The sequence below is a fragment of the Palaemon carinicauda genome, chromosome 9 (assembly GCF_036898095.1).
Source record: "Palaemon carinicauda isolate YSFRI2023 chromosome 9, ASM3689809v2, whole genome shotgun sequence".
Classification (NCBI taxonomy): Eukaryota; Metazoa; Arthropoda; class Malacostraca; order Decapoda; family Palaemonidae; genus Palaemon; species Palaemon carinicauda.
The window spans coordinates 117,766,870-117,794,767 of NC_090733.1; the positions used below are offsets into that span (position 1 = coordinate 117,766,870).

At 37.4% G+C, this 27,898-nt stretch overlaps 1 protein-coding gene across 4 annotated transcripts in view; it reads left to right on the forward strand.

Moving 5' to 3' along the window:
• LOC137647089 (roquin-1-like) overlaps nt 1-25,381 on the forward strand; it is a 91,158-nt gene extending 65,777 nt beyond the window's left edge. For 3 of the 4 annotated variants that reach the window (XM_068380309.1, XM_068380307.1, XM_068380310.1), the window contains exons 8-11: nt 4,283-4,549; nt 6,867-6,962; nt 12,387-12,486; nt 17,953-25,381. In XM_068380309.1, coding sequence (XP_068236410.1) covers nt 4,283-4,549; nt 6,867-6,962; nt 12,387-12,461 — 438 coding nt within the window. In that variant the 3' untranslated portion in view covers nt 12,462-12,486; nt 17,953-25,381. The remainder of the gene's footprint in view (nt 1-4,282; nt 4,550-6,866; nt 6,963-12,386; nt 12,487-17,952) is intronic. The other variant, XM_068380311.1, reaches the window with a different exon arrangement.
• Nucleotides 25,382-27,898: the final 2,517 nt, after the last annotated feature.

The window sequence follows — 27,898 nt, forward strand, 5'->3', positions numbered from 1 at the left end:
CTTCCTCAGGTGAGAAGAACTCCCCGCCCAATCGTGGTTGCGTCTCTTAGGTCACCTATCCTCCCTGGCTCGTCTGGTTCCAAACAGCCGCCTCAGGATGAGATCCCTTCAATGGCGGCTCAAGTCCCGGTGGAATCAAGGATCCGATTCCCCGGACATTCTGATCCCAATGGGGTCTCTGGAACAGACGGACTTGCGATGGTGGCTGGTCGACGAGAACCTACGAAAGGGAGTGAGTCTTTTCGTCCTCCCCCCGGAATTGACTCTGTTTTCGGACGCGTCAAAAGAAGGGTGGGGGGCGCACGTTCTGAACCAGAGGGCCTCAGGCCTTTGGTCAGAATCAGAAAAGTGCCTACACATCAACCTGCTAGAATTAAAGGCCGTCCTTCTGGCTCTTCAGCAGTTCCAACGGTCCCTGGCGGGTCACTCCGTGGTGGTGATGAGCGACAACACCACGGTAGTGGCTTATATCAACAAGCAGGGAGGCACTTTTCCCTTCAATGGCGGCTCAAGTCCCGGTGGAATCAAGGATCCGATTCCCCGGACATTCTGTTCCCAATGGGGTCTCTGGAACAGACGGACTTGCGATGGTGGCTGGTCGACGAGAACCTACGAAAGGGAGTGAGTCTTTTCGTCCTCCCCCCGGAATTGACTCTGTTTTCGGACGCGTCAAAAGAAGGGTGGGGGGCGCACGTTCTGAACCAGAGGGCCTCAGGCCTTTGGTCAGAATCAGAAAAGTGCCTACACATCAACCTGCTAGAATTAAAGGCCGTCCTTCTGGCTCTTCAGCAGTTCCAACGGTCCCTGGCGGGTCACTCCGTGGTGGTGATGAGCGACAACACCACGGTAGTGGCTTATATCAACAAGCAGGGAGGCACTTTTTCGCAGCAGCTATCCCATCTTGCAGTAGAGACTCTGAAGTGGACCGAAATCCACTCGATAACACTATCAGCTCGCTTCATTCCTGGCAAGAGGAATGTGCTCGCCGACAGTTTGAGCAGGGCCTCGCAGATAGTGAGTACCGAGTGGTCTTTGGATCCTCAGATAGCCAAGAAAGTCCTGACTTTGTGGGGTTCCCTGACTGTGGACTTGTTCGCGACGCCTTTGAACTTCAAGCTGCCCCTGTACTGCTCCCCAGTCCCGGACCCCAAGGCACTCTGGCAAGATGCTTTCCAGCAACGGTGGGAAAACATCAACGTGTACGCCTTCCCACCGTTCTGTCTGATGAGAAGGGTGCTCAACAGGACCAGACTATCGGTCAACTGTTCGATGACTCTGGTAGCTCCGCTATGGCATCACGCGGAATGGTTTCCGGACCTTCTGCAGTTCCTGACGGAGCTCCCGAGGGAGCTTCCTCCATGACACGAGCTTCTCAGACAACCCCACTCCGGCGTCTCTCACAGGGCCGTAGCCTGGCTTCGGCTTCACGCCTGGAGACTATCCAGCGTCTCCTCGCGGAGAGAGGCTTTTCGCAACAGGTTGCGGAGAGAATGTCTTGGCACCTGCGAAGGTCCTCTGAGGGAGTCTACCAAGCAAAGTGGAGAGTCTTTTGTGGCTGGTGTCGTGGAAGGGGTATCTCTCCACTCGATGCCACTATTCCAGCAATAGCGGACTTCCTCGTTTATCTGCGAGAAGAAATGCGCCTGTCTGTCTCGGCAGTGAAAGGCTATCGCTCAGCCTTAAGCTTGGCCTTCAGACGAAGGGCGTGAATATTTCTTCATCGCTAGAACTCTCTTTACTCATACGTAGCTATGAGCTTACCTGCCCCCAGTCGGAAGTGAGACCTCCTCCTTGGAACGTGGTTCGAGTCCTCAGGTCTCTTAAGAGACCTCCCTTCGAACCATTACGCCAGGCCTCCGATCGCCACCTGTCTTGGAAGACGGCTTTCCTACTCGCTTTGGCTTCGGCCAAGCGGGTTAGTGAACTTCATGGTCTGTCGTACGACATCGCCCATTCAAGGGGATGGGGGGAGGTAACGTTCAGGTTCGTCCCTGAGTTTGTTGCCAAGACTCAGAATCCTGGGGTGCCGGATCCTCGCTTCGACTCTTTCAGGATCGCGAGTCTCCGTTCTGTAACAAGCGACCCAGACCAGCTGCTACTATGTCCAGTGAGGTGTCTGAGGCACTACTTGAAGAGAACGGCTGCAGTCCGTCCTCAAGTGCGAGCTTTGTTTGTGAGCACAGGCAGGACTAAGAGGAGGGTCACCAGGAACACCATCTCGGCTTGGATTCGAAGGGTTATCCACCATGCCTTGAATCCTGACCCTCCTCCGTCACGTCGCCCTAGGGCACACGATGTCAGGGGTATTGCTACATCCCTGGCCTTCAAAAGAAACTTCTCTGTGACGCAGGTACTTCAAGCTGGGGTCTGGAAGCGTCAGACGACCTTCACAGCCCACTACCTGCAAGACGTGACCCACAGGAGCCTCGATACGTTTTCTATCGGCTCTGTGGTGGCTGCACAACAGCTGGTCTAACCTCAGGCTCCTTTTTGGACAAGTAGCAGTATGTTGAGGGCGTTGTTACCCGGTCATAGTCTGCGTGAATGAAAGAGTATGTTTGACCCTTACTTCTTTCTTCATTCTCCCCTCTCTTGGGGAAGCAGCATCCTGGTCCTCGCATAGCTGACCTCGACCTCTGCAGGTAACCCATGCTTCTTTGTTCTCCTAGTATTAAGCTTAATACTGTTGCGTCTCCCATACCCTGACGAGGTGGTATTGGGAACGTCCTATCCTAGAATTCCTATCTGAAGGTCTCAAGGTCAACTTCATAGGACGAGTCACACTCTCCTCCACACACTGCTTATGTAGGCCACTCGTTCCTAGCGATGCTAGGAACTTGTGAGGTACAGGGGCTCCCTTTCTCTAGTGCTGCTCACTGAGGGATCGAGCCCCCGGGCAAGCCGAAGTCAGTAAGGCTGGGGACTTTGCACCCTTCCTAAGGGGTAAGTCACCCAATGTAAATAGCGTGGTTTGTATTTCGGTTACGGAACAAATGACAAATTCGAAAATAATTTGTATTTTTCCTAACCATACAAACCTTAGCTATTTACACATATGTGCCCGCCATCCCTGACCCCCAAGTCAAGTCCTACCTCTAAGTGAAAGTGAAGCAAGTCACCGGTGTGTGGGGGGGGGAGGGGTAGCAAGCTACCCTTCCCCTACCCCCCGCTAACTAGCGCGGGGGTAATTAACCCTCGTTAAAACTATTGGCTCATCATTTCAGCTGCGCTAAAAGGTAAACCCAATGTAAATAGCTAAGGTTTGTATGGTTAGGAAAAATACAAATTATCTTCGAATTTGTCATATTGCGCTGTTAATTAATTTAGGCTTTTGTTACTAAGGATATTAACAAATGGAAAAACTGGAGGGTTCAGCTCGCTGAGAAATTATTTATGTCCTCAACTGTAGTTTAGATCATGGATGTTCAGAATTTATAACTTTCAGATGGAGGAAGGACTTTTCCATTTCATAAACTCATGGTATCTTACTAAAATGGAAAAAACCTTTTAATTGCAGTTGATTTGCAGCTTGTATTTTCATATGTTTTATTATTCCAATTGGCACACACTGTTATGCTTGAACTATCTCAAGTTGTTATTTGATACATAAAGTAAACCATGTAGTATCCTGTTACATCCTAGTTTCCTTTCTTTTCCCCTTCATCCTTCCACTTTGTTTGATTGGCTTCTTGTCTTCTCAACCTTGTTGTCAATTTGGTTGGTTGGTCACGAATTAATCTGGTTAAATTACCTTCCAAGCAATCAACCTGAATTGAAGGATGGGAAGAACGGGAAAAAAATTAAAAGTTTGGTTGTTCACTTAATGACAAAGTTAAGAAGAGGGCAAGGAAAGCATGAAGTGTCAATTTTTATCAATACGAGAAAGGATGCTGTTTGACCACTCTTCACCACCAGTGTCAGGTCTGAAGGTATCCTTTGACACACCTAGTTTTGTTTGCGACTGTTAAAATCTTGTGTTATCGCTCATTAAGGGGTTCTTGTTTCAAGATTGATCTTGATCCTGTCTCATAACTTCTACTTATTGGAACAGGGATGTGGTTTATGATACTGTATTTAGTTTTCTGTCACGGAATAAAATTGAATTGGGAAGAAAATTATTTTTGAAATCATGAATTATGTGAAATTATTATTATGGAGAGTTAAACCAAATCCCCAGTATAAATCTGTTTAAGGATTCATTAATTTGTACATTGCTGTTTAGTCAAGCTGTGTTTGTAAATATTTACATCCAGTATCTGTTTTAATTTTATGGATTTTTCAGGTTATCTATCAGCCAGGAGGATATACATTGGGATTCATGACCTATACACCAACCTCATTTGAACATTTAAATACCGTTGGTCATGGAATAGTTGACCCTCCACATTTACGGATGTCTCAGTTGGAACCCTCAGGGATACGGCCTAGCGATCCCCTCACACATTCATACGACGAGGCATGTCATGCATCACAAGAAGAGATTATGAGGCAACAGTTTAATATGATTCGTGAGGGTGTAGACACAATTGTACTTGAAGGGGAAGAAATGGTAAGTCTCTCTCTGTGTCTCTTTCTTAATACATATAAGGGATGTTTGGGAAGCTGATTTAATACTAAGTTTCTATTAGAACAATTAAAATCTGCTGTAAACCTAACATACAAGAGCTTGAAATAAAAGGTAACAGTGTGCAAAACCCCAATTGCAATAGCTGATGAATGGTAAAGAATCAGCCAGGGCCATTTCAGTTGGTTGGAGTGTTTTTATTTACACTTTACTTACAGCATACTTTATACAAACATTTTGAATTTATAAGTTTTGTAAATCAGTTTCTGTGATGTAAGCGAGGCTAAGAGATACTAATTTGTTGTTGATGGGTACCATAGTGAGTATAGGAATGTGATATCTGGTGTTTCTTAGGAAGTGTTCTTGACCCTTATTTTTCATACTATATACATATGATATGAAGTTTGGTCTAGAAAACAAGCTCATTGCATATGCCGATGATGCTACACTTTTTGCATCAATTCCATCTGAATGTAGATCTGGAGTTGCTGAATTCCTTAATAGAGATTTAGTTAAAATAAGTGCATGGTGCAAGTTATTGGGCATGAAGTTGAATTCTTACTAAACTCAAAACTATGATTGTAAGTAAGTTGAGGACAGTGGCTCCTCAACATCCAGATTTCAGTATTGATTGTTTCTTTAACTCGATACAACTCTTAAAATTTTAGGTGGGATTCTTGATAGCAAATACACTTTTGAGGAATGCATTTTGTCTGTTTCTTCAATTGCAGAAAAAGTTGGCTTCATGAGAAAATCTTTTAAAATATTTGGTGATCATTCTATTCGGAAGAAATGTTTCAATTCTTTCATTCTGCCTTGTTTTGAGTACAGTATTATTCTCCTGTCTGGTCTTCAGCTGCTGATTCTCATCTTAATTTGTTGGACAAAACTTACAGTCTATTAAATTTCATATCCATGATCTTGATATTAATCTAAGATACCATCATTCAGTTAGTTCTTTATGCATTTTGCATAAGATTTTTTGTAATTCTGACCATCCTTTGCATTCGGACCATCACATCCTGCACCATCCTGTACATAATATTAGGTATACAGTTAGTTCTAACAGTCTTGCCTTCTCCATTATAAGGGCCAATACTACACAGTATTCTGGAAGTTTTATTCCATTGTGACCAGGTAGTGGAATGATCTTCCTAATCAGGCAGTTGAATCAGTGGAACTTCGGAAGTTCAAACTTGCAGTGAATATTTTTATGCTGAACATGCTGACATGAGTTTCTGTTCGTTTATATATGACTGATCTATACACAGTAACTGATCTTCAGATATTTTATATCAATTTTTTTCATATAGTTTATTTATTTCCTTTCTTCACTGGATTATTTTTTCTTGTTAGAGCCCTTGGGCTTATAGTATCTTTCTTTTCCAACTAGGGTTGTAACTTGGTTAATAATAATTTTGATGATAATAATAATGTTATTTTGAAGCATTCTTATTAATACCAATGAGGGGGGAAAGTGTTCCAGTTTCACTTATGTCTGTGTGTGCTCTTGTGTGTTGGTAGGGTTCATGAAGACAAGTTGAACAGAATTTGATTAAATTTTCAGATGCATTTACAAGGTGACCTTTTAAGATATGATAAAATTTTGTAGTCCTTCAGGGATTATGAAATTTTTGAAATAACCGAATACTAATAAGAGTATTTCCAGTGCAACCAATTTTTCAATTTTTCCCAAGAGTTAGCCATCCTAAGAAAATCATTTGATGATTTAATCTGGCTGGTTTCATCAGGTTCTTACCTCTTATTGTGGGCAAATTTTGGTAGAGGTATCAACATAAAATTAGAAAATTTTGCTCTCAAATGCCTCATTGTCAGTTATACATTTGACTACCGTTGGTAAAGAAAAAATTTCTTCTGATTGTGTTGTTGTTTAGAGGTAAAATGGATATGCTATCCTATGTCTACAAACTTTAAAAAGAAAATTTTTTAATGTAATAGAAGTGAGGCTCTGTGCGTCAATAGGCGCACTTTAAATGTTTTTCTATGGTTTTTCCCACCTGGCTGTCCATTTTTCATTTTATTTTAATCCGTGTATAAAAGCAAAACCTTTTGACCAACCTAAGAGAGTTCAGTATAGAAATGTGTTTGTAGATGTCTGAATAATCAATTTTGAAGCAACAATAACTCCCTGTGATAATGAATCCCTTCCCATAAGCCTATTGATTTCAATTCCTATCTTTATGTATTTGTTTATTTTAAGTAATACTGTATTGGTAATATTTTTCATAATTATTAATAGTCAAGTGTAATGCATTTTCATTTGTAGCATCTTTATTTTCAGGCTGAGTACGAGATGCGTTTGAAGAAGGAACTTAGTCTAGTAATGAATGATATTGAAGTAAAGCGCAAGGAAATCGAAGCGGAGCAATCAGTACAGGTATGTTCAAGAATGATTGTCTTTATTTCTAAATATTTACAGTTTGATTTAGAGAACTTTAGTACAGCCTATTATTTTTGTTGTTGTTTAATTTTATTAGTGTAGGAAAATTATAAAAGGTCGTTGTAACGTAAGAAATGGTGGCACCAGTAGGTAACCATTGCTTCTAAGTTTGGACCAATGTATCTTCATTAAACATATGCCCAGGTGCAATTTGTGTGAGGCTGACCATAGGCTGAATGATGGTAAGTCAAAACATTGAGTTATTCATTGATTAAAGTAGTTTTTATGCTGAGAAATAATGAATACTGCGTTGTTTTATGAAGTGGAAGTATTATTATTATTGGTCATAATTCTTTTTGTCTGGAAAGGCTTATGATTGGGTTTTGGTTTAGAAAAATTATATATGTAGAAGTCATGATAGAAATAGAGTAGTTTGGGTATAGACAGGAAACAAGGTGGGATGCTGGTGTTTCTTTTAAGGTTGTTGCGAGTCTTTTAAGGCAATTGAGAGTCTTGAGGCTGTCGTGTGAGTTTTTTGGTCTATTCTGAGTGAGGTTTTGGGGCTGTTAAAAGTGAGTGAGGCTGTGAGTATTTGGTGGCTGTTGTGATTGATTGTTGGGGCTTTTTTTAAGAATCTTTTAATGCTGTTATGCAAGTCTGTTGGGGCTGTTGTGAGGGAGTCTTTTGAGGCTTTTATGAGAGTCTTTAGAGGTTTTTGTGAGCGAGGCTTTGAAGCTGTTGTAAGAGTCTTTTGGGGCTGTTATGAGTCATTTGAGGTTTTTGTCAGTTTAATCTTTTGAGGCTGTTGTGTGAGTCTTTAGGGGCTGTTGTGCGAGTCTTTTGAGGGTGTCATGTATGTACAGTATGTCCTTTGAAGCTGTCTTGTGAGCCTTTTGTGTGAGGTTTTAGGGCTGTTGTGAGCAAGTCTTTAGAGGTTGTCGTGTTTCTTTTTAGGTTGTGTGTTTTTTTTTTTGCCTGTTATGAGTGAGTTTTGAGACTGCTGTGAGCCTTTAGGGACGCTTGTGAGTGTATTTTGAGGCTGCTATGTGAGTCATGAGGGGCTGTTGTGAGTGATTCTTTTGTGGCTGTCTGGTGAGTGTTTTGAGGCTATTGTGAGAGTCTTTTTGGGCTATTGTGCAAGTGTGTAGATGCTTTTGTATATTTTTGGGGCCTTTTGGGAGCGAGTATTTTAAGGCTGTTGTGCGAGTTTTTTATGGCTGTTGTTAACGAGTTATTTTTAGGCTGCTGTACAAGTCTATAGGGGCTGTTGTGAAAGAGTCTTTTGAGGCTTCCATGTGAGTCTTTTGAGGCTTCCATGTGAGTCTTTTGAGGCTGCTATGCGAGTCTTTTAGAGCTCTTGTGAGTGAGTCTTTTCAGGCTATTGTGTGAGTCTTTTCAGGCTAGTGTAGGTTTTTAGTTCGTGTTTTTTTAAGCTACTATATGATTCTTTGGGGGCTGTTCTGAGTGAGTCTTTCGAGGCTGTTGTGTGAGTGTTTTGGCTATTGAAAGTGAGTTTTAAGGTGGTTATATGTGTGTTTTGTGACTGTTTGTATGTTTTAAGGTTGCCATGTAAATCTTTGTAAACTTTTGTTTGATAATGCTGTTGTGAGTGAGTCTTTTGATGCTGTTATGTAAGTCTGTTTTGGTAAATTTTTTGTTTACAAATTATATGAAGTGGACATACATGTTGAAATACTGTATGCTGGATCCCTGCTCATACGAAGGTAAAGAGATGTTGATAAGATAGCTAAAGCTGCATCTAGTGATTAGTAGACATCTATAAAACTTTTTAAATGTAATGAGTGGAACTATTTAATATGAAATAATGAATTGAAGATGACTCCAACAAGTCAACTGTTTTAATTTTTCATACTTAAATGAGGGCCCGATCAAAATTGTTTTATCTCCCCTTAACTGGTCAAATTAAATGATCTCCAGATATATCTATCTACCAGGGCACTTCCCCCATTTTGGGGGATAGCCAACATAAAAAAAGAACAAAGGGGGACTTTTCTTCTCTTCACTCCTCCCAGCCTGACGAGGGATTCAGCCGAGCTTGGTTGGTACTGATAGAGTGCCATAGCCCACCCTCCCCCGTTATCCACCACAAATGAAGCTTCATATGCTGAATCCCCCACTGCTGCTACCTCAGCGGTTATCAAGGTGACCGGAGAAGGCAGCAGAGCCTATCTGAACTGCGTCACAATCGCTTACCATTCATTCCTATTTCTAGCACTCTCTTTTGCCCCTCTCACATCTATCCTCCTATCATACAGCACTTTCTTCACTTCATCCATCCACCCAAATCTTGGCCTTCCTCTTTTACTTCTCCCTTCAACTCTTGCATTCCTCACCTTTTTCAGCAGACGGCCACTTTTCATTCTCTCTACAAATACGTGATGGATAACCCACATAACATATACTATTGTATGCATAGTATAAGCATCTACACAGTGGGGTATACTGCATTTAGTGTACTTATCTAAATCTAAACCAACAATGAATTTCAAATTATTGAAATTAATTAAAGAATCTTAATCTGTTATCATTTATGTTTTTCTAATTTATTCAATATATTTGAAGAACTAAAATTTATATTATGAAATGATTTTAAGATTTACAAAACCAATAGTCATAATAAGCTCTTTTTTTGTGTGTAAATAATCTCATTTGAACCAACTTGTTAAGAGAGAATGCCTCTTCAACACATGTCTGTACCCTCATCTGATGTTCATCATTCCCCATTCCCTTTTTTGATTCAACAATGGGTGGGGGACTGGGAGGAGGACAGAACATCCTTATGAATAATGTCTTGTATTGAAAAATTGTTTGTTCCAACACAAATACAAACCATTCACTCTTTACTCTGGATATATTGTTCCGGTGTAGCAGGAAATTAGCTATAAACTTTTTACGCGAGGTAAAAAACCCACTGCTAGTTAGCAGGGGTTAGACACTCTCTCTCTCTCTCTCTCTCTCTCTCTCTCTCTCTCTCTCTCTCTCTCTCTCTCTCTCTCTCTCATATATTTGATATATGTCAAGTGACTTTTTCTTAATTCTTTTGGTATATGTTAAAATAGCCTATCCATAAACAAGTTTTGGCTTACTAGTATCTTTACTGTATAAGTTTAGTTGTAGACCTATACAGTATGCATTGGTTTTACCTCGGTTTAGCACCTTAGAATCTTGAGGTCACCTCTGCCAGGTCTGTACGGTATGCATTGGCTTAACCTGGGTTTGGCACCTTAGAATCTTGAGGTCACCTCTGCCAGGTCTGTACGGTATGCATTGGCTTAACCTGGGTTTGGCACCTTAGAATCTTGAGGTCACCTCTCACAGGATGATACGGTATGCATTGGCTTAACCTGGGTTTGGCACCTTAGAATCTTGAGGTCACCTCTGCCAGGTCTGTACGGTATGCATTGGCTTAACCTGGGTTTGGCACCTTAGAATCTTGAGGTCACCTCTCACAGGACGATACGGTATGCATTGGCTTAACCTGGGTTTGGCACCTTAGAATCTTGAGGTCACCTCTGCCAGGTCTGTACGGTATGCATTGGCTTAACCTGGATTTGGCACCTTAGAATCTTGAGGTCACCTCTCACAGGACGATACGGTATGCATTGGCTTAACCTGGGTTTGGCACCTTAGAATCTTGAGGTCACCTCTGCCAGGTCTGTACGGTATGCATTGGCTTAACCTGGGTTTGGCACCTTAGAATCTTGAGGTCACCTCTCACAGGACGATACGGTATGCATTGGCTTAACCTGGGTTTGGCACCTCAGAATCTTGAGGTCACCTCTGCCAGGTCTGTACGGTATGCATTGGCTTAACCTGGGTTTGGCACCTCAGAATCTTGAGGTCACCTCTGCCAGGTCTGTACGGTATGCATTGGCTTAACCTGGGTTTGGCACCTCAGAATCTTGAGGTCACCTCTGCCAGGTCTGTACGGTATGCATTGGCTTAACCTGGGTTTGGCACCTCAGAATCTTGAGGTCACCTCTGCCAGGTCTGTACGGTATGCATTGGCTTAACCTGGGTTTGGCACCTCAGAATCTTGAGGTCACCTTTTCACAGGACGATACGGTATGCATTGGCTTAACCTGGGTTTGGCACCTCAGAATCTTGAGGTCACCTCTGCCAGGTCTGTACGGTATGCATTGGCTTAACCTGGGTTTGGCACCTTAGAATCTTGAGGTCACCTTTTCACAGGACGATACGGTATGCATTGGCTTAACCTGGGTTTGGCACCTCAGAATCTTGAGGTCACCTCTGCCAGGTCTGTACGGTATGCATTGGCTTAACCTGGGTTTGGCACCTTAGAATCTTGAGGTCACCTTTTCACAGGACGATACGGTATGCATTGGCTTAACCTGGGTTTGGCACCTCAGAATCTTGAGGTCACCTCTGCCAGGTCTGTACGGTATGCATTGGCTTAACCTGGGTTTGGCACCTTAGAATCTTGAGGTCACCTTTTCACAGGACGATACGGTATGCATTGGCTTAACCTGGGTTTGGCACCTCAGAATCTTGAGGTCACCTCTGCCAGGTCTGTACGGTATGCATTGGCTTAACCTGGGTTTGGCACCTTAGAATCTTGAGGTCACCTCTGCCAGGTCTGTACAGTATGCATTGGCTTAACCTGGGTTTAGCACCTTAGAATCTTGAGGTCACCTTTTCACAGGACGATACGGTATGCATTGGCTTAACCTGGGTTTATCACCTTAGAATCTTGAGGTCACCTTTTCACAGGACGATACGGTATGCATTGGCTTAACCTGGGTTTATCACCTTAGAATCTTGAGGTCACTTCTGCCAGGTCTACTTGTACACTACAATCGATGCTATGTTAGATACGTTTTTGATTGTGTATGAAGAGCTATATTCATATTAGTTCCCTATCAAACCCATTACATTACTTACATTATTCATTTCATATGGCAATAATATGGTGAAAAACATGATTGAGATATAAATGTAGTATCAGCAATAAGGTAATCTTTCCAAATTGGTAACTGTCTGGGGGATGACACTATGCTTGTTTGTGCAGACACCTGAGGAATGAAGGTGGGCTGTGCATACATGAGCAGTATAGGACATCCACTTATTGACACTTCACTACTCCTGTAGAGAACTTTTTTTGGGAGTATGTCTACGAAAACAAAATGGGGGGATATAAATACAGTAGTTGGTTTATTTGAAAAAATGCATTCAAAATAATTACATATTTCATCAAAAATAGCAGATTTGTGTAGTATTTGTCAAGTATTTGAATACTTAACTAGATCCTTGATCAATGGAAAAGGTAGAAGTTCTGGTATTCACTATAGCTATGGTTGAATTGTTTAAGCTCACATTAGACAAGGAAAGCCGAAGTACTGAATTGGTGTTGACATTTTTTTCTTTTTTCGTATATTCCAGGATGAAGGCGAGAAAGAAATTGGCGAACATGAAAAAAACTGGGAGTTTGTTTTTGAAGAAAGTGATAAAGAATAATACAGTATGTTCATTTTTGACCCAGGTAAGCTAGAGCTGATCAATAGTTAATAGTTCCGTTTCAAAATATGCAGATTTATGGACATGGTACATAGCTTCAAATCTCAAATAGGACAAGTAACAAATGATACATCAATGCTGGGGGAATTCTATTGCTCGACAGTACTGTGTATTTCATGTACTTGTTCTTTCTTTGAGTATTTTGGATACTAGTTCTTTCTGACTATTTATATTTTTGCAGTGGTTAGAACATAAGTATATTACCCAAGCATAGGGTTTCATGTCTCTTGTGGACCAGCCAAAGTTTTAATGCTTACGTTACTAAAAAAATGGAAGTCAATGTTTGGTATATTCCAGCAGAATTGATGTTGAGGATGACAGCCCGTGTTGCAGTGCCAGTTAGTTTTTCTCTCAAAACCCTAACCAAATCATTTAGGTACAAGCTTTTGTCCAAAGGATATGAAATTCTTAACTCACAAAGATCTGCTAATTTTACAGCAGGCCTGGACCTTAAATGCCACTCCCCTCTTTTAAGCACCACCTTTACATATAGTAAAAGATGAGCCAGATATGACAAAAACAATCAGGTGGTGCACCTTAGTCACATGATCTAATGAAGGTTTTCCATTTGCAAGTATGGCACCACCTAAAACCTATTCTTGGCAGTTGAGCATTACCATATACAAAACCTTTTCATGTTGAAATCTCCCTTCAACTAAATTAGATGACTGAAGCCTGTGAGAAAGAAGCTGGAGTTTCCTTGAAAATTGCTTCTGCTGCAAAAGAGAGTTGGTTGACTTGAGACAAACATGCCTGGATCTTGTAGAACTTCTTGAAGCGCAGGGAAATAATACTGCCGAGTGCCTATAAGCCTATCATAACCTGCAGGAGTACCTCGGCCTTGAAGGCACCATGAAACACCTTTATGGATATCCACAGCAGACTTGACTATAGGATGTCTAAAGTCTTGAAAACCGACTGCTTATCAGTTTGCAGTGCTACCACTAATATTTGAAAGATGTTATGTATTCAGTCAAGCACTTTCTTCAAATCCAGTATCCTGCAATGCACATGTGTTTCTTTGTTTCTCATTTAAATTTTCCACAGAGAAGAATTCCATCTATGAGCTTAAGTCCTCTTTTTTCTGAAATCCTGAGGAGCATCAGTTTTTGTTGGTTGTATGAAGACCAGAGGGACTGTGTGTAACATCCTCAGAAAGTGACCATGATGGGGAAAAAGCTGACAATGAAGTCCTATTCCTGAAATCTTTTTGTACCCTGGCAGCCAGCATGGCGACCAAGACAAAATACAGAAGGGGAGGAGACAACCTGTATAGAAACTCCTGATTCTTGACCCAAAATGGGAACAGGGTTTTATCTAAGCTGCACTAGGCACTGAATGGCCTCATAGACCCCAGTGCTGGTGTATTTAAGCTAGATCTTTTCGATAATTCTTCCTGAAAATATTTGTTTCCTTTTTCTTGCCCTATGTCGGTGAAGGAATATTTAAAGCCACCCTATTGCTTTACTTTCTCTGTATATTCTGTAGTGCAGTAATGCAGGTGTTCCCCTTCAGGTTTTGTTGGTGTCTTTCATGGCCAATGCAAAATCATCTCGGGGTATAATTTTTATCAAGTGGTAGGGTTATTTTCTTTTGTACTTAATTTATTTTCAGTTGGTCAAAATTTGTGGCCTCAGTTTATAGATACATTATAAATCAACTTGTCCACAATTAAGTTATACTGTACTAGAAATGTACAGGAATTTATTGAGGTTCTTGACTCACAATTCGCATTGTTGTTCTGATGAAAGTACAAAAATTAGGTGGTCTAATACACAGTGTATAGTTGATGAAATGCAATATAGTTTGGGGGATAAGCTGCACTGCTGTTACCCATATTTTATGTAAAGCACTGATCAGTATTTGCATAACAATATTAACCATTTTGAAGACAGTTATATACCTTTTTCGTGAGCCACAAATAGTGTTGGATGTTTCAGTTTTTTATAAAGAAAGGGATAGAATAGTATTCAGTCCCATACATCATTTTTTATTTTTCCACATTTCTGTGATAATTTCACTCAGCTCATGGATTGGAAAACAAAAAATTATTACAACTGCTGTTGGAGGGAGACCTTTGTATTTTCCATGCACTTTTACAGATCTGGATGACTGGTTTCTTTTCCTTAAACTAGAATTAAAGCTTTCAAAACTTCATGTGGTACAGGAAAAAAGCTTATTATAAATCATGGGCTTACAGGAAAAACTTATATTTTTTATGAAAACTTTGTTTCATTGGTAGAAACAATTAGTTTACAAGTGCAATTCCCTCCTCCCAACTGGTTGGATTCAACAACTTTATATTATTGAGCCATCAAAATTAGATGTTGCCAGGTAATGAGAAATAGTCCCATCTATAAAATTATCTCACTATAGTTAAAGCAAAGTGTAGTTTAAGCTGTAATTGTTGTGAGCTACCAAGAATAGCAAAGAAAGGTATTTTGGAAATAATGGCTTGTGTATGTGAAACAAAATTCATATTGAATTGTTATTATCTGTTTATTAACTGTACTATACTTAAAAAGGATTTGGAAAATGTTGTAGTTATCAGGAAATGTAAAGAAAATTTAGGATGTTTTTATTATTATCAGTTTCATTTATGTATTATAAGTTTGTATTAGTGTATTTCACTGAGATACTTTTAATTTGCCTTTTCTAAATTTTGTAAGATTGGGGTATAGTTAATATTCCAGTATATCTGAGCCCATTCCTTTAGGAATTTTAATGAACTTTTCTTATTGAATAATTCAGTATAAATACACTACACTAATATTAGTTTTGCCACAAATCGTTCTTTTGTATATGCCTTTTCTTGATCGCTGCGGATCTTAAGCCCATCATTCGTGAATAAAAAAAGCTGATTGTCTGCTGACCAACTTTCCGTGCCTCCTATGTGTTACTGTAGATCCCAGATTCCGGACACTTACAACATATATTTCGTTCATAGTTTTTCTTATACCTTTAATTAATCTTTCTTTTACATTTTCATTTCCTATTTTGTAACCCTACCTCTCACTGATGGTGCAGTTCTATTTTTTTTATATTTTCTTACCTTTTCACTCTTTATTGTTCAGTGGAAACTGATTTTAAAATGGATATCTCAGAATTTCCTTTAGTGCAAATCTCATCCCTGTGTTTTGCCATCTTGATCTGCTATTTTGGAGGGGGCCTATCTCAGAAAAGATTATAATTACCATACTTTGTCTATTAATGTCAGGGAAGGGCTGCTTTCACTGGCTAAGTTGGTGTTTCAGTCCAGCAATGTCTTTGTGGTTCTGTTTTGAACTTTAAGTTTATTAGCACTGTAATGATGTGTTCCAGAACTTTACTCTTGTTAAGTAGTTACAATCTATGTGCATAATTACTTGGTAAATCTTTTATTGGTATGGTTTTTCTCAATATTATTCCTTATATCATCATCTCCTCCTACGCCCATTGACGCAAAGGGCCTCGGTTAGATTTCACCTGTCGTCTCTATCTTGAGCTTTTAAGTCAATACCTCTCCATTCATCATCATCTACTTCACGCTTCATTGTCCTCAGCCATGTAGGCCTGGGTCTTCGAACTCTTTTAGTGCCTTGTGGAGCCCAGTTGAAAGTTTGGTGAACTAATCTCTCTTGGGGAGTGCGAAAAGCATGCCCAAATCATCTCCATCTACCCCACACCACGATCTCATCCACATAAGGCACTCATGTAATCTCTCTTATAGTTTCATTTCTAATCCCGTCCTGCCATTTAACTCCCAATATTACTCTGAGGGCTTTGTTCTCAAATCTATAAAATCTGTTGGATATTGTTTCTGATATTGAGCTGGTTTAATTGTGTTTGTTTTCCTGTTGGCCTTTTTGGGATTCAGTATTTTAATGTATTGCCAGAGAGAGAGATCTCCATATATGTTGGGATCTTTATTTACAAGGCAACTAACAAAAGTCCAATCTGGAACTGCCTATGGGGTGACATTTTTAGTTCTGGCCTCTATCCCAAAAAAAATCTTATCATCCAATTTATTCAGCTGCAGAAAGGCATTGCCAGATAATTCTTGAGAATATTTTCGCATTGGGAAATTTCCAAAGTTATTCTTTTATTTTCTTTTGTTCCTCAGAAATTGACTGTGGACCAAAGGCTCGTCAAGATTAATCATTTTCTCTCCATGCAAGAATCTGGGTCTGGTTGGTAGATGTAGTTTTTTTTTTTTAATCTTTCCACTTTTGATGGCTAATGATTTTTTGCTATTCCTTTGCCAAGCAGATGACTTCTATGGATACAGTAATATCTTGTATGCTTTTCTTCTGGTACAGTATTATAGTGAATGAAAACAAGTTGAATCCTTTTATTTATTTTGATTAGACTTATTTTCACAGCTAAACTGTCAGTAAGAATACAACTTAGGAGTTAACAGGACCAAGCTCTGCAGCTTTCATTGACAATGGAGATTGTCTCATTAGTGCAAGCAGAATGATTTACTATTTTTTTCAATGTTTTAGATCATAAAAGAGACATTCAAGCTGTTTCTTCCATTTTCATATCATCATAGGAAATACTATTAAGAGATTAGTATTAAAATTAGCTCAGATAAGTCTTAGAAACATAAGGAAAGGTAATTAATGGCAGTTACAAATTATTGAATGGTGCTTATAGTCCCCTTTTGATCGTGAAGGAATAATCTGATACTGCCTGCCTTCACTGAAATTTTCCTGGAATCGCAAGATCCTTTTTCTCTAACAGGGGATCTGCTCCTGCATGACCACGAGTCAATCCATTGGACCCCTTAGTAGAAGTGAAATTACTGATGTCTGTTTTGGTTCAAACAAAGATAATTCAAGGTTTAATCGATTACTCACATGATAATATCCATCTGGACATTGTCCATAAATTCTTTTCATTAATGTACTGTAGTGTACAGTAATTTGACACGCTCTCTTCTTTTAGTATACTATGGACATGCAGTCATGGGCAGTATAGTTTCATGTTTTTGCAGGGATTTTAGTGTTTCAGATATGGTTGTTTTGTGTGAGAGCTTTGTGTGCCTTTGTTAACCTCAATTCCATTAGCTTTAAGCTGGATCCTTCATTCCAGCTAGGTGAATCTTGGTTGGTTTGGTAATATGGTATTAAGTTAAAAAAAAAAAAAAAAAAAAAAAAAAAAAACTTATTTACATGGCTTGCCTCTCAACTCTGTTTATCCTTAAAAGCTATAACCAGTCTATAGAAAAAATTAAGTGTGCAATTTTGGAGTCTGGGTTTTGTGGTCACCCAATCATTTTACAGTATTTCTAGCCAGACAGCTGCCAATTATCAATATACATTTTTTTTTTTTTTTACATAGGAATGGTGTCAGACTTACAAAGTCCATAAATAAGATATGAATGATAAGGATTTTTATGGAAAAAAATAAATATTGCTATAAATAAATACATGTTTCTTCCTTTCAGCATGTCAAGTAGGAGCAGTTGTACGTTGAATGGACAAGGACATACCATAGAAGTAATATTGCCAGTGGTTGCAGGTTTGGTACAAATTTCTAAAGGCACACCTAACTAAGGCAAGATTGTGGCATTCTTGTGTACTTTGGAGAGAGTTAACTCTTGACAGTTTAATCATCCAGTATAGAATTGCTGTGTACATTCTATTTTAATACCAGATTTATTGAAGTAGCTTTCTGATGAATCATATTTTCTGTAATGATAAAGTAGCTTGAAAAATACCATTTGTATAAATTTTGGAATTTTCTGAAATATGTTATTTGGCTTTTGCCATGTGTATCTGCATTGTTTGCAACAAAGAGAAATTGTGCACTGGGAAATGCAGTATTTTTTACGTATCTAGTAGATTTGAGATGTATATAAATGGGTAGATAGATACATATACACTCCTATAAAGATAGGGAGATGAATGCTAGATTAATTGGATGAAATGTAGGATAGACTTGTATCAGGTACATACAAAATACATGTACAGTATACAGACATACATACATGATTAGGATGTACAGCTAGCACAAACACACACACACAATTATAGGTAGGTAGATAGATTAAATTGATAGAAGTAGATAGTTCTGTCTTTTGTATTTATGCTTTCATTGTGTGGTCCCTGCTTGAAGCATATTTGATATAGATCTTTACAAATTATTCTGGTTTTAGCAATTTCTTTATTAGAGTCACAGAGATGAATGGCTGGGAAATGTCCAAGGGGACCAAAATGAGCAAATGCTAAAAGGCTTGCATTCATGCTGAATGTCAGAGTGTGAGTGAAAGAAGTGCAAGTATATTTACGAGTGCATGTACAGTGTGCGTAAAACTCATTCGTATGTGCAGCATATATTACTGACTATTGATGAATTAGCTCATGTAATGTGTACATGCTATATACTGTATGTAATGTATATATTTGTAAAATTACATGAATTAGGAAAATTAGAACGGAGAAGATAAAACTATTTAAATTTTATGAATGATGAACAAAGACAACACTAAAAGTGCATGAGTTTTTATTTACTATAAGTAGAAATTTTTAATTCATAGAAAGGGATAGAGATGAGTTGGGGTGGGTGGCAAAATATGACAAAGTTAGCCAGAACAAGAAAATTAAAACTCTCTCTAATGAACCCTAAAGGATATTGGGTTAAACTTTACTTTGTGGGAGACAAAAATCTTAGTGTTGATTTTACACTGAATTGGCTGGTTTACAAACATGTTCATATTTTGACTAATGTATGTACAGTATACATTTATATGTGGTCATGTAGTTTATATTGAATTTGTATTTATGCTGTATGTCCAATAATGTAGCTTTGTGATTTTGTTGACGTATGCATGTGAAAATTTACCTAATTTGCAGAAATATTAATATTTACAGTGTGAGGTTTTCTATTATTCACGTTATTATGATTGTTTCAAGTGACTGTGTTGGATGTAGAAAGAGTCTATATCTTTTGTGACAAAATGCTGATTTTTTATTTCATAGTCTTTATGAGTAGCTGTAAGCATAAACAGTGGTGATTAGTGAGACTAGTAGGTGAATTTTACCAGTAAATTTCTCCTAAGCGAGGAGAGAATTGTCATAGATTTCAGTTCTGGGCTTTCTACTTTTTATCTTGGTTAATGTTTACAGCTGAACTGCAATTACTTTGGAAGCCACTGAATTTGAGCATTCAGTTTTATAAAATTACGGTTAAAAAAGTTTACATCCATGCATAGGATCTGCAATTTATTGCATTTGATGAAAATAAGATCAAAATTTACATTCTGGAGCACTTTTTTCATCTATGAGAGCTTTAAATTTAATGTACTGTACGTCCCTATTACTATAAACATTGGCATCTCTACATTGGGTTGTAAAAGTCATTTAGTAATGCATTATCTGGGGTTATTGGTAGCTTGGGACAGGTGTATAGTATGTGATTGGATTGTAGAAATATAGAATATTTTCTTGTAATATTTGTACAAAAAATATTTGTATAATGTATGTTTGCATTGTTAGTGCTGTATGTATATATTCATTCATACAGTATACCTAAGTACTTTTGTATGGAGTACTGTGCTTCCATCTTTACCTATAAAAGAAAGATTACATGCAGAAGGCAACAAAATATTGGGAAAATGTCAGAACTGTAAGGTAATACAGTAGTACAGAATTGATATAATTATGATAGTTCTATAAAGAATAAGCTAAAACTAAACCAGGAGCACTTTACAGAAAAAACTACTGTAGGTATGGAAATCCATACTAACTCGAGTATGACAAAGTTGCAAAGTTTTTTTTCGGAAGTAGTGCCAGGTGATATTTTAAAAAGTGTACTCAAGTGCATATTGGCATTTGCATAAGACATGCAAATAAGTTTACTCATAGAAAGTGAGAAAGGTAAAAACAGGCTAGGAGATGGGGCAACAGGACTATAATAAGTAAAGGGTGCAGCTTTTACCAAACCCAAATCAATCCTATAACCTAGAAACATTGCTGCATTGTTAGAAATATCATATCATTGATGTGATACAAAACTAATCACTTTCAGAATTAAGCAGTACTATGTAAAGTAATGTATACATTACCCCTTCAGCCATATGTTCAAATGAGCTTTTAGGCTATTTACATCCTTTATAATTCATAATTAAAAGACCAAATTACCTGGAAGGTACTCCGTGATCAGTAAAAGCATCATGCATATACCAAGGCACTTCCCCCAATTTTGGGGGGTAGCCGACATCAAAACAAATGAAAAAAGGGGACCTTTCCTCTCTACGTTCCTCCCAGCCTGACAAGGGACTCAACCGAGTTCGGCTGGTACTGCTAGGGTTGACAGCCCACCCTCCCCCGTTATCCACCAGAGATGAAGCTTCATAATGCTGAATCCCCTACTGCTGCTATCTCTGAGGTCATCCAAGGTGACCGGAGGAAGCAGCAGGGCGTACCGGAACTGCTTCACAATCACTCACCATTCATTCCTATTTCTAGCATAATCTCTTGCCTCTCACATCTATCCTCCTATCACCCAGAGCTTTCTTCACTCCATCCATCTACCCAAACCTTGGCCTTTCTCTAGTATTTCTCCCATCAACTCTTGCATTCATCACCTTCTTTAGCAGACGGCATTTTCCATTCTCTCAACATAGCCAAACCACCTCAATACATTCATATCCACTCTAGCTGCTAACCCATTTCTTACACCCGTTCTCACCCTCACTACTTCGTTCCTAACCCTATCTACTCAAGATACACCAGCCATACTCCTTAGACACTTCATCTCAAACACATTCAATTTCTGTCTCTCCGTTACTTTCATTCCCCACAACTCCGATCCATACATCACAGTTGGTACAATCACTTTCTCATACAGAACTCTCGTTACATTCATGCCCAACTCTCTATTCTTTACCACTCCCTTCACTGCCCCCAACACTTTGCATCCTTCATTCGCTCTCTGACGTACATCTGCTTCCACTCCACCATTTGCTGCAATAACAGACCCCAAGTACTTAAACTGATCCACCTCCTCAAGTAACTTTCCATTCAACATGACATTCAACCTCTCACCACCTTCCCTTTTCGTACATCTCATAACCTTACTCTTACCCACATTAACTCGCAACTTCCTTCTCTCACATACCCTTCCAAATTCTGTCAATTAGGTCAATATTTTTTTCAAACATTTAAATATTTAAAAAATTATTGTAAAATTCTCAAAGTTCCCCCAAAAATTTATCAATAATAGTCTACTGTATCCAGTAAACAAAGGAACTTGGTTATTGAATCTTATCTCCTGCAGTCTTCGGAGAATATTTTTTAAACCAAAGAGATAACCATGAATCAAAATTTTATTTAAAAAGGCAGATTACTTAAATGTTGGTTAAATGTAATGTTTAATTGCAGAAGAAAACTAGTGGTGATAGATGCAATAGATAAAAGAAGGAAGTACACAACCAGTAAGAAAAATAAATCTTAGATAAAGTTTAATAATTTCATAGTACTGTACAGTGGTACTTTTGGGATTAAACTTAATTCTTTCCAGAAGTCCATTTGAACATTGATTTGTTTGATTTTTTTCATTAATTTTCCTAAATAGAATTAATGTAAATACAGTTGAATTAATTCATTCCAGACCCCAAAATTTACTAATTTTAAAGCATTGTTGGGTGTGGTTCTCATTTTTTTTTTCGCCTATTACTACCAATAATCTTGGGATTCATAGTGTATGTATGATACAAATACATATAAAAACCAACACTTTTTTCTAGGTGTGCACTAAGAGAGCAAAATAACAGCGTTTTACCGTAAAACCTTTGTCTCGACTGGCGTTATACCTCTGGTGATACTCATCTTAACCATACAGGTTCTTTTAACTGTTGATTACCCATTCAATCTTGGAATATAGCTTAATTTTTGGGGGGAAAAATGCTTAAAATTGACTTCTGGGGTTCCACTGTACTTGTAATGGCTACAAACTAAGAAAAAGATAAGTAGAATATAGAATATCAAAAGCTGAAATGAAGTATACTGTAATCTCCATCAAGCACAAATTGTAATTAAATAAGTTACAGAAATATGGTCAGCTTTGCTCATGGTGTTATGAAATTTAGTTTCCTAGTATATATGTATGATTGTATGCATTCATATACTGCATATATATGCACTAACAATTAAACAAAGCATTGTAAGATATCTTTTATTATGGCTGATGATGTGGGGTGTAAATATATAAAACAGCTCTATGAGTTATCATTAAAGAATAAGAAAGGGAACAACCTTTTTGAAGATAGCATTTATCGTATTTGGCCAGATGATTTTAATTACATTTAATTGAATGTATATACGATGCGTGATGTTCTTGGGGGTATTGGCATCTGTACGTTATTGAAAGGACTTTCCTATCAGACAGCTAATGACACCTCATATTCAGAAGTTTTATTAAGTTCTGTTTAGATGTTTAATAATATCAGATAAATGTTTAGTGGTACCCTTGGGTCTTACATTCAGTAAGTCCTGTTTGATGTTCAGTGAAGCTCTCTGTTGGATATACAATGAAAGCTTTCAGTTAGATGATATGGGAACTCTTCAGATATTCAATGAAGTCTTTGTTAACCATTTAGTGGATTCCTTTGTTTATTTGTTTGATTCAGTCTTTCATTGAGGTATTTAATGAGATCCATTAGTTAGGTGTTTACCAGTTTAAGAGATGGTTTTATGAAATATTGTTAGATGTCCAGTGAAGTATTTCGATTTCGTGTTGGTTGCCTCCTCTTAGAAACTTTGGGTATGTGTTTTATTTTTCTTATGAGGGTACACTCTCAGGAAAATCAGCTGAATACTTTTGATAGTGAGAATTCTAGTATGCCTATGTGATTAATTGAACTGTAAAATATTAAGTTTAATATGCAATTCAGCACAGGATAGCTTCTTAATGATGCATGAAGTACATGTGAATAATTGTCAGATTTTGTTGTATGTATGTCATGAAAGTGGCAGTGCCAGTGAATGGACCTTTGAGGTTTGTATACTATAATGTTATTTAAGAAAAGTTAATTGGATTGAGCCTTTCTCTATGAGCAAAAGACATGAACTACTAAGTAAAAGGTCAATGAATACACTGTTCTTCGAAACGATCTTTTATCATATGAGAGATAGATGTTCAATGAATGTTTATACCTCTAAACAGTTGGAAGGATCTAGAATGTTGAAAAGGATACTTAACAAGTGAAAATAATTCAGAGAAAGAAAACATTTATAAAGAGGGCTCTAGTTTTCTGGTGGAAGAAGGGAAATTTCTTTTGATTTTTTTTTTCTTGTGAATTACCAAAGTTGGCTTAATAGATAATGATGTTTTCCATCAACCAGCTGCAAAAAGTTCTCTGGTTGTAAGAAAGTCCGTATAAACCTTTCTTATGGGAAAGATGCCTGTTGTATTGTTGTACAATGAGTAGAGATAAGCAAGGCAGTGAAAGACAAAAATCTTAGTTGTTATTTTGTATTTTGATAAAAAAAAATTCTTTTTTTTTTCTTTTTATTTATAAGCACTTAGTTGTATAAGACACAAACTTTGTCTTTTTCAGCTGCAGTTTGTCTTACTCCTCTTTATACCACTTTTTAATATTTACCATGATGAATTCTCTTTGTGTGTTTCATATTGGAATATTGTGTATTATATTGTACAGAAAAAGAATGCTACTCTACAGCACTATAGCTTTCATATCCCTAATAATATTTAGTAGAGGTTTTGATGTCCAATTTCTTGAAAGGAGATCAGGAAATTGCTAAGAGAAGTGAGTGCCATTTAAAAGTCAAAATTACTTTTGCATGGTTGGCCTCAGTATTTGAATTTTAGTTAAACTTTCTCTCTCTCTCTCTCTCTCTCTCTCTCTCTCTCTCTCTCTCTCTCTCTCTCTCTCTCTCTCTCTCTCTCTCTCTCTCTCTCTCTCTCTCTCTCTCACAATATAGAATATAGATATATACACAGCACAACCAAAATACATTGTATATGTTACATCTGATACTGTATAAAGATTTGGACAGAATATTCCAGTCTTAAATCTTGAACATAAACAGTACTGTACTGAGGCAGTGATAGTAAATTCTGCTTTTCTGTGTCTGATTTTGAGATGCAGTGCAGAAGTATTTATTGCTATTAATTTTCATAGCATACATCAATATGCCTTGTACTGTTTATGTATGGAATTGTGTATGCCTTGTGTATCTATGCTATGCGAGGACATAATATACAACATACATTTTAATTTATATACTATGTATACACTGAACTACTGGTATTTTTTGGGGACAGATTTTTGTGGGATCTCGTGAGTGGTTGATGTGGATGATTAAATGGACTCGGGCTTTCTTAAATATAAAAGTAATTGAGATTTTTTGCTGAAACATATTGTTTTAGTGATTAAAAAATATGTAAAGTTATTGGTAAGCATCAATCCATAACGTTTATATTTTATTGTTAATATTTGGTTTCCAATCATATGGAAACATTTGAAAAGTGTCCTTACACCAAAATATTCTAAAATGAAACTCAAGAATACCAGTAGTAAGTTACATATGCGGATGTCCGTTTTGTGTGTATATAATTATATTTATATTTGCATTCAGTTAATTGATCTTTGATATTGTATAAAAGCCTCGTGTAATGTTTTTATATTAATTTTATTGTAAAGAATTTGGACTTGTAATCCCAGGGAACTATGTTACCTGATGGTGGTCCGTTTTGAATGAATGAATGACTGGCAAGGTGCACAGGAATCTCTTCTAGTTATTTACGGATGCAGCACATTTAACCACGCAAAAATAATGCAAGAGGATTCAATTGCTTGCAATATTAACCTTCATTACCATTAATTTTTTTTCTTTAGTACTTACTAGCATGATTAACAGAAACTTGTTGTCCGTATGTATTATTGTGTAATTTGGTTAAGTTTGTATACTCAAGTGATTACGAAATAGTGAACATTACCTTCAGTGTACCATAATAAAAAGGAGTAGTTCCACGCAGCCTCAGCATATGCTTCAGTACTCCATGGCAATGTTGAGAGGCTTTTAACACACTTATCTTGTGGCCTTGTCATTTTCATTGTACCATATATTTGGCCTATATTAGGAAATGCGAAATTTGAATAATGCTAACTTTGTTAGTTAAGTGAAACATTAGTTAACAAGGTAGTTGAGTTATTGATAATACATTATTATTAGTACAAGTAATGTTTCATACTTCCAATGTGGAGTTAGTTTTTACTATATGTCTATTTTAACATCCTTTATATAGGTATCAAAGATTTCTTGGATGTTTCCTTGTATCCACAAATTCTTGGGGGGAGGGGCTTATATTTGCAATTTATATGTACTGGATAACATTATTTTGTGGTAGAATTTGCTTTGTTTTGTGAACATCGCAAAGGCAGTGGAATGCTGTAACCACATCTGGACTAGTGACACAATGTAATGAACTTGCAAAATATTTGCTTCAATTCTGAAGAAGTGATAATATACAGCACTGTGGAAAAGTGTCACATACATTGTAGTTTTTATTCTTGGTATGAGATATAATGTATTATGTAGATGGGCATATTGGTCTGGATTAAGCTTTAGTTCTGGGAGTTTGTAAGAAGGTTTGCAGAATATAGTTAGAGCAAATTTGTGTCTTCTGCCATTATGTCCCCAAGTATGTTTGCTGCTATTGTTATTTTGATTATGAGAGTATTTTAAATGTGTTTTCTATTCTCTATGATAAAGACACCAGCAGTACAGTACTTGTGAACTGAAACCCAGTGTTAGCACCACTGTATTAGGCAAAGCTTTACCACAGATAGAGAATAGCCCATTCTTTGCTTGATGTATATTCTGTCACAATAATTTTTTGATGTTGACATTGGAACATCTTTGTGGTGTCCTTTATTAAGGTATTGTGTAGACATTATGGAACATCATTGTGGTGTCTTGTATTGAGGCATGTGTACACCTTTCCAAGTGCACCTTTTGCTCTATAGGAAATACTACTATTACTGGTCAAGTCAAAATAGAAACTATAATTCAAGGTATTTTTTATTTTTATACATACATCATATTGATATGTAAGTCTTTACGTACAGTATTTGGTCGTAATCATAATCACATACTACAAAAAGTGTCTTTTTGAACAAAGTGTACAGTCATTTCTTTTACCATTATAAAGAACTGAATTATCTTTGGCCGTGCATTTAATAATGTAGTAATCCTTGAACAAATGTGCAGAGAGGTCACTTTGCCTTTCTTTTTTAGTTATTAAGGTAACAATGTATAGAGGTGAGCCATTATGAGCTGTCGTTTTAAAAGCTTTTTGTGTATTTTTTTTTCTTGCTGCATACAGTACCAATAATTTCTTTTCTCATTTACCATACAAGTTTGTTGACAGGCAGTAACATGAAATGGGATGAGGGATTACAATATAAGGAATTCAAAAGCAATCCTTTAACCACCCAAAAGGATAGTAGAAAATTCAGGGTTTTGTTTTATAATTCTGTATTATAATCCTTTTATATTTTTGGAGTAGTTGAATATGTATTTTGAGATTTATTCAAATTTTTATGTAATAGAATTAAGCATTAAAAGTTGCATAATCAATGTATGTTATAAATTGAAAGTTCATAATTTAAAATAATTTTCTATTTTCTCCATTTATGAGGGTTTAGAGTAGTATTCTATAGGAGTTTAATTGAAGATTTTTTATTTATGAAATAGATTTAAGGCTTATGTTGACAGTTGAGAGTTTGTATATTACACAGTATTATGAAAACTTGCTTACAAATGATGTTGAAGTCATAATTTCTAGAATTTAATAATCTCATTTTCATGTGGTTACTGTATGTGGACAAGATTTGATTTTTTTTTCTAAACTGATCTTTATGAAAAGAGTAATTTATAGGAAAATAGTGAAGCTTATAATGCATTACCTTTTATTGTTCTTGGGAAAGCCAGAGATGCAGCCAGGATGACCAGTTACGATGTGAATTTTATTTTTCTGTGACTTCTTGAATAAGAATTTTGGATGGTGCATATGTATCACATGTGCTGTCTCTTCTAGTTTTAGTATACACCATACTAAACTATTATTAAGGTTCTTTAAAGGCAAAACCTTATGAAAAGCAATTGAACTTCATGAATTTACAAAAATGCGATGTAAACCACAAAAAATAGTTTTAAAGAATCACTTTTATAAAATGACATTACAGTACTCAGAGATTTGGATTGATTAATCTTTTTATGTTATTCATTGGTTTCACCGTATGCTTAAAAGTACCCATCAATACCACGTGAGAGTTTCAGATGCTCCTAAACTCCTCGGTCCTTTCCTGGTTGCAATTCTGGTCTTTGTGGTTAGGGTCTCACAGTGAGAAGTTTGGTGAAGCT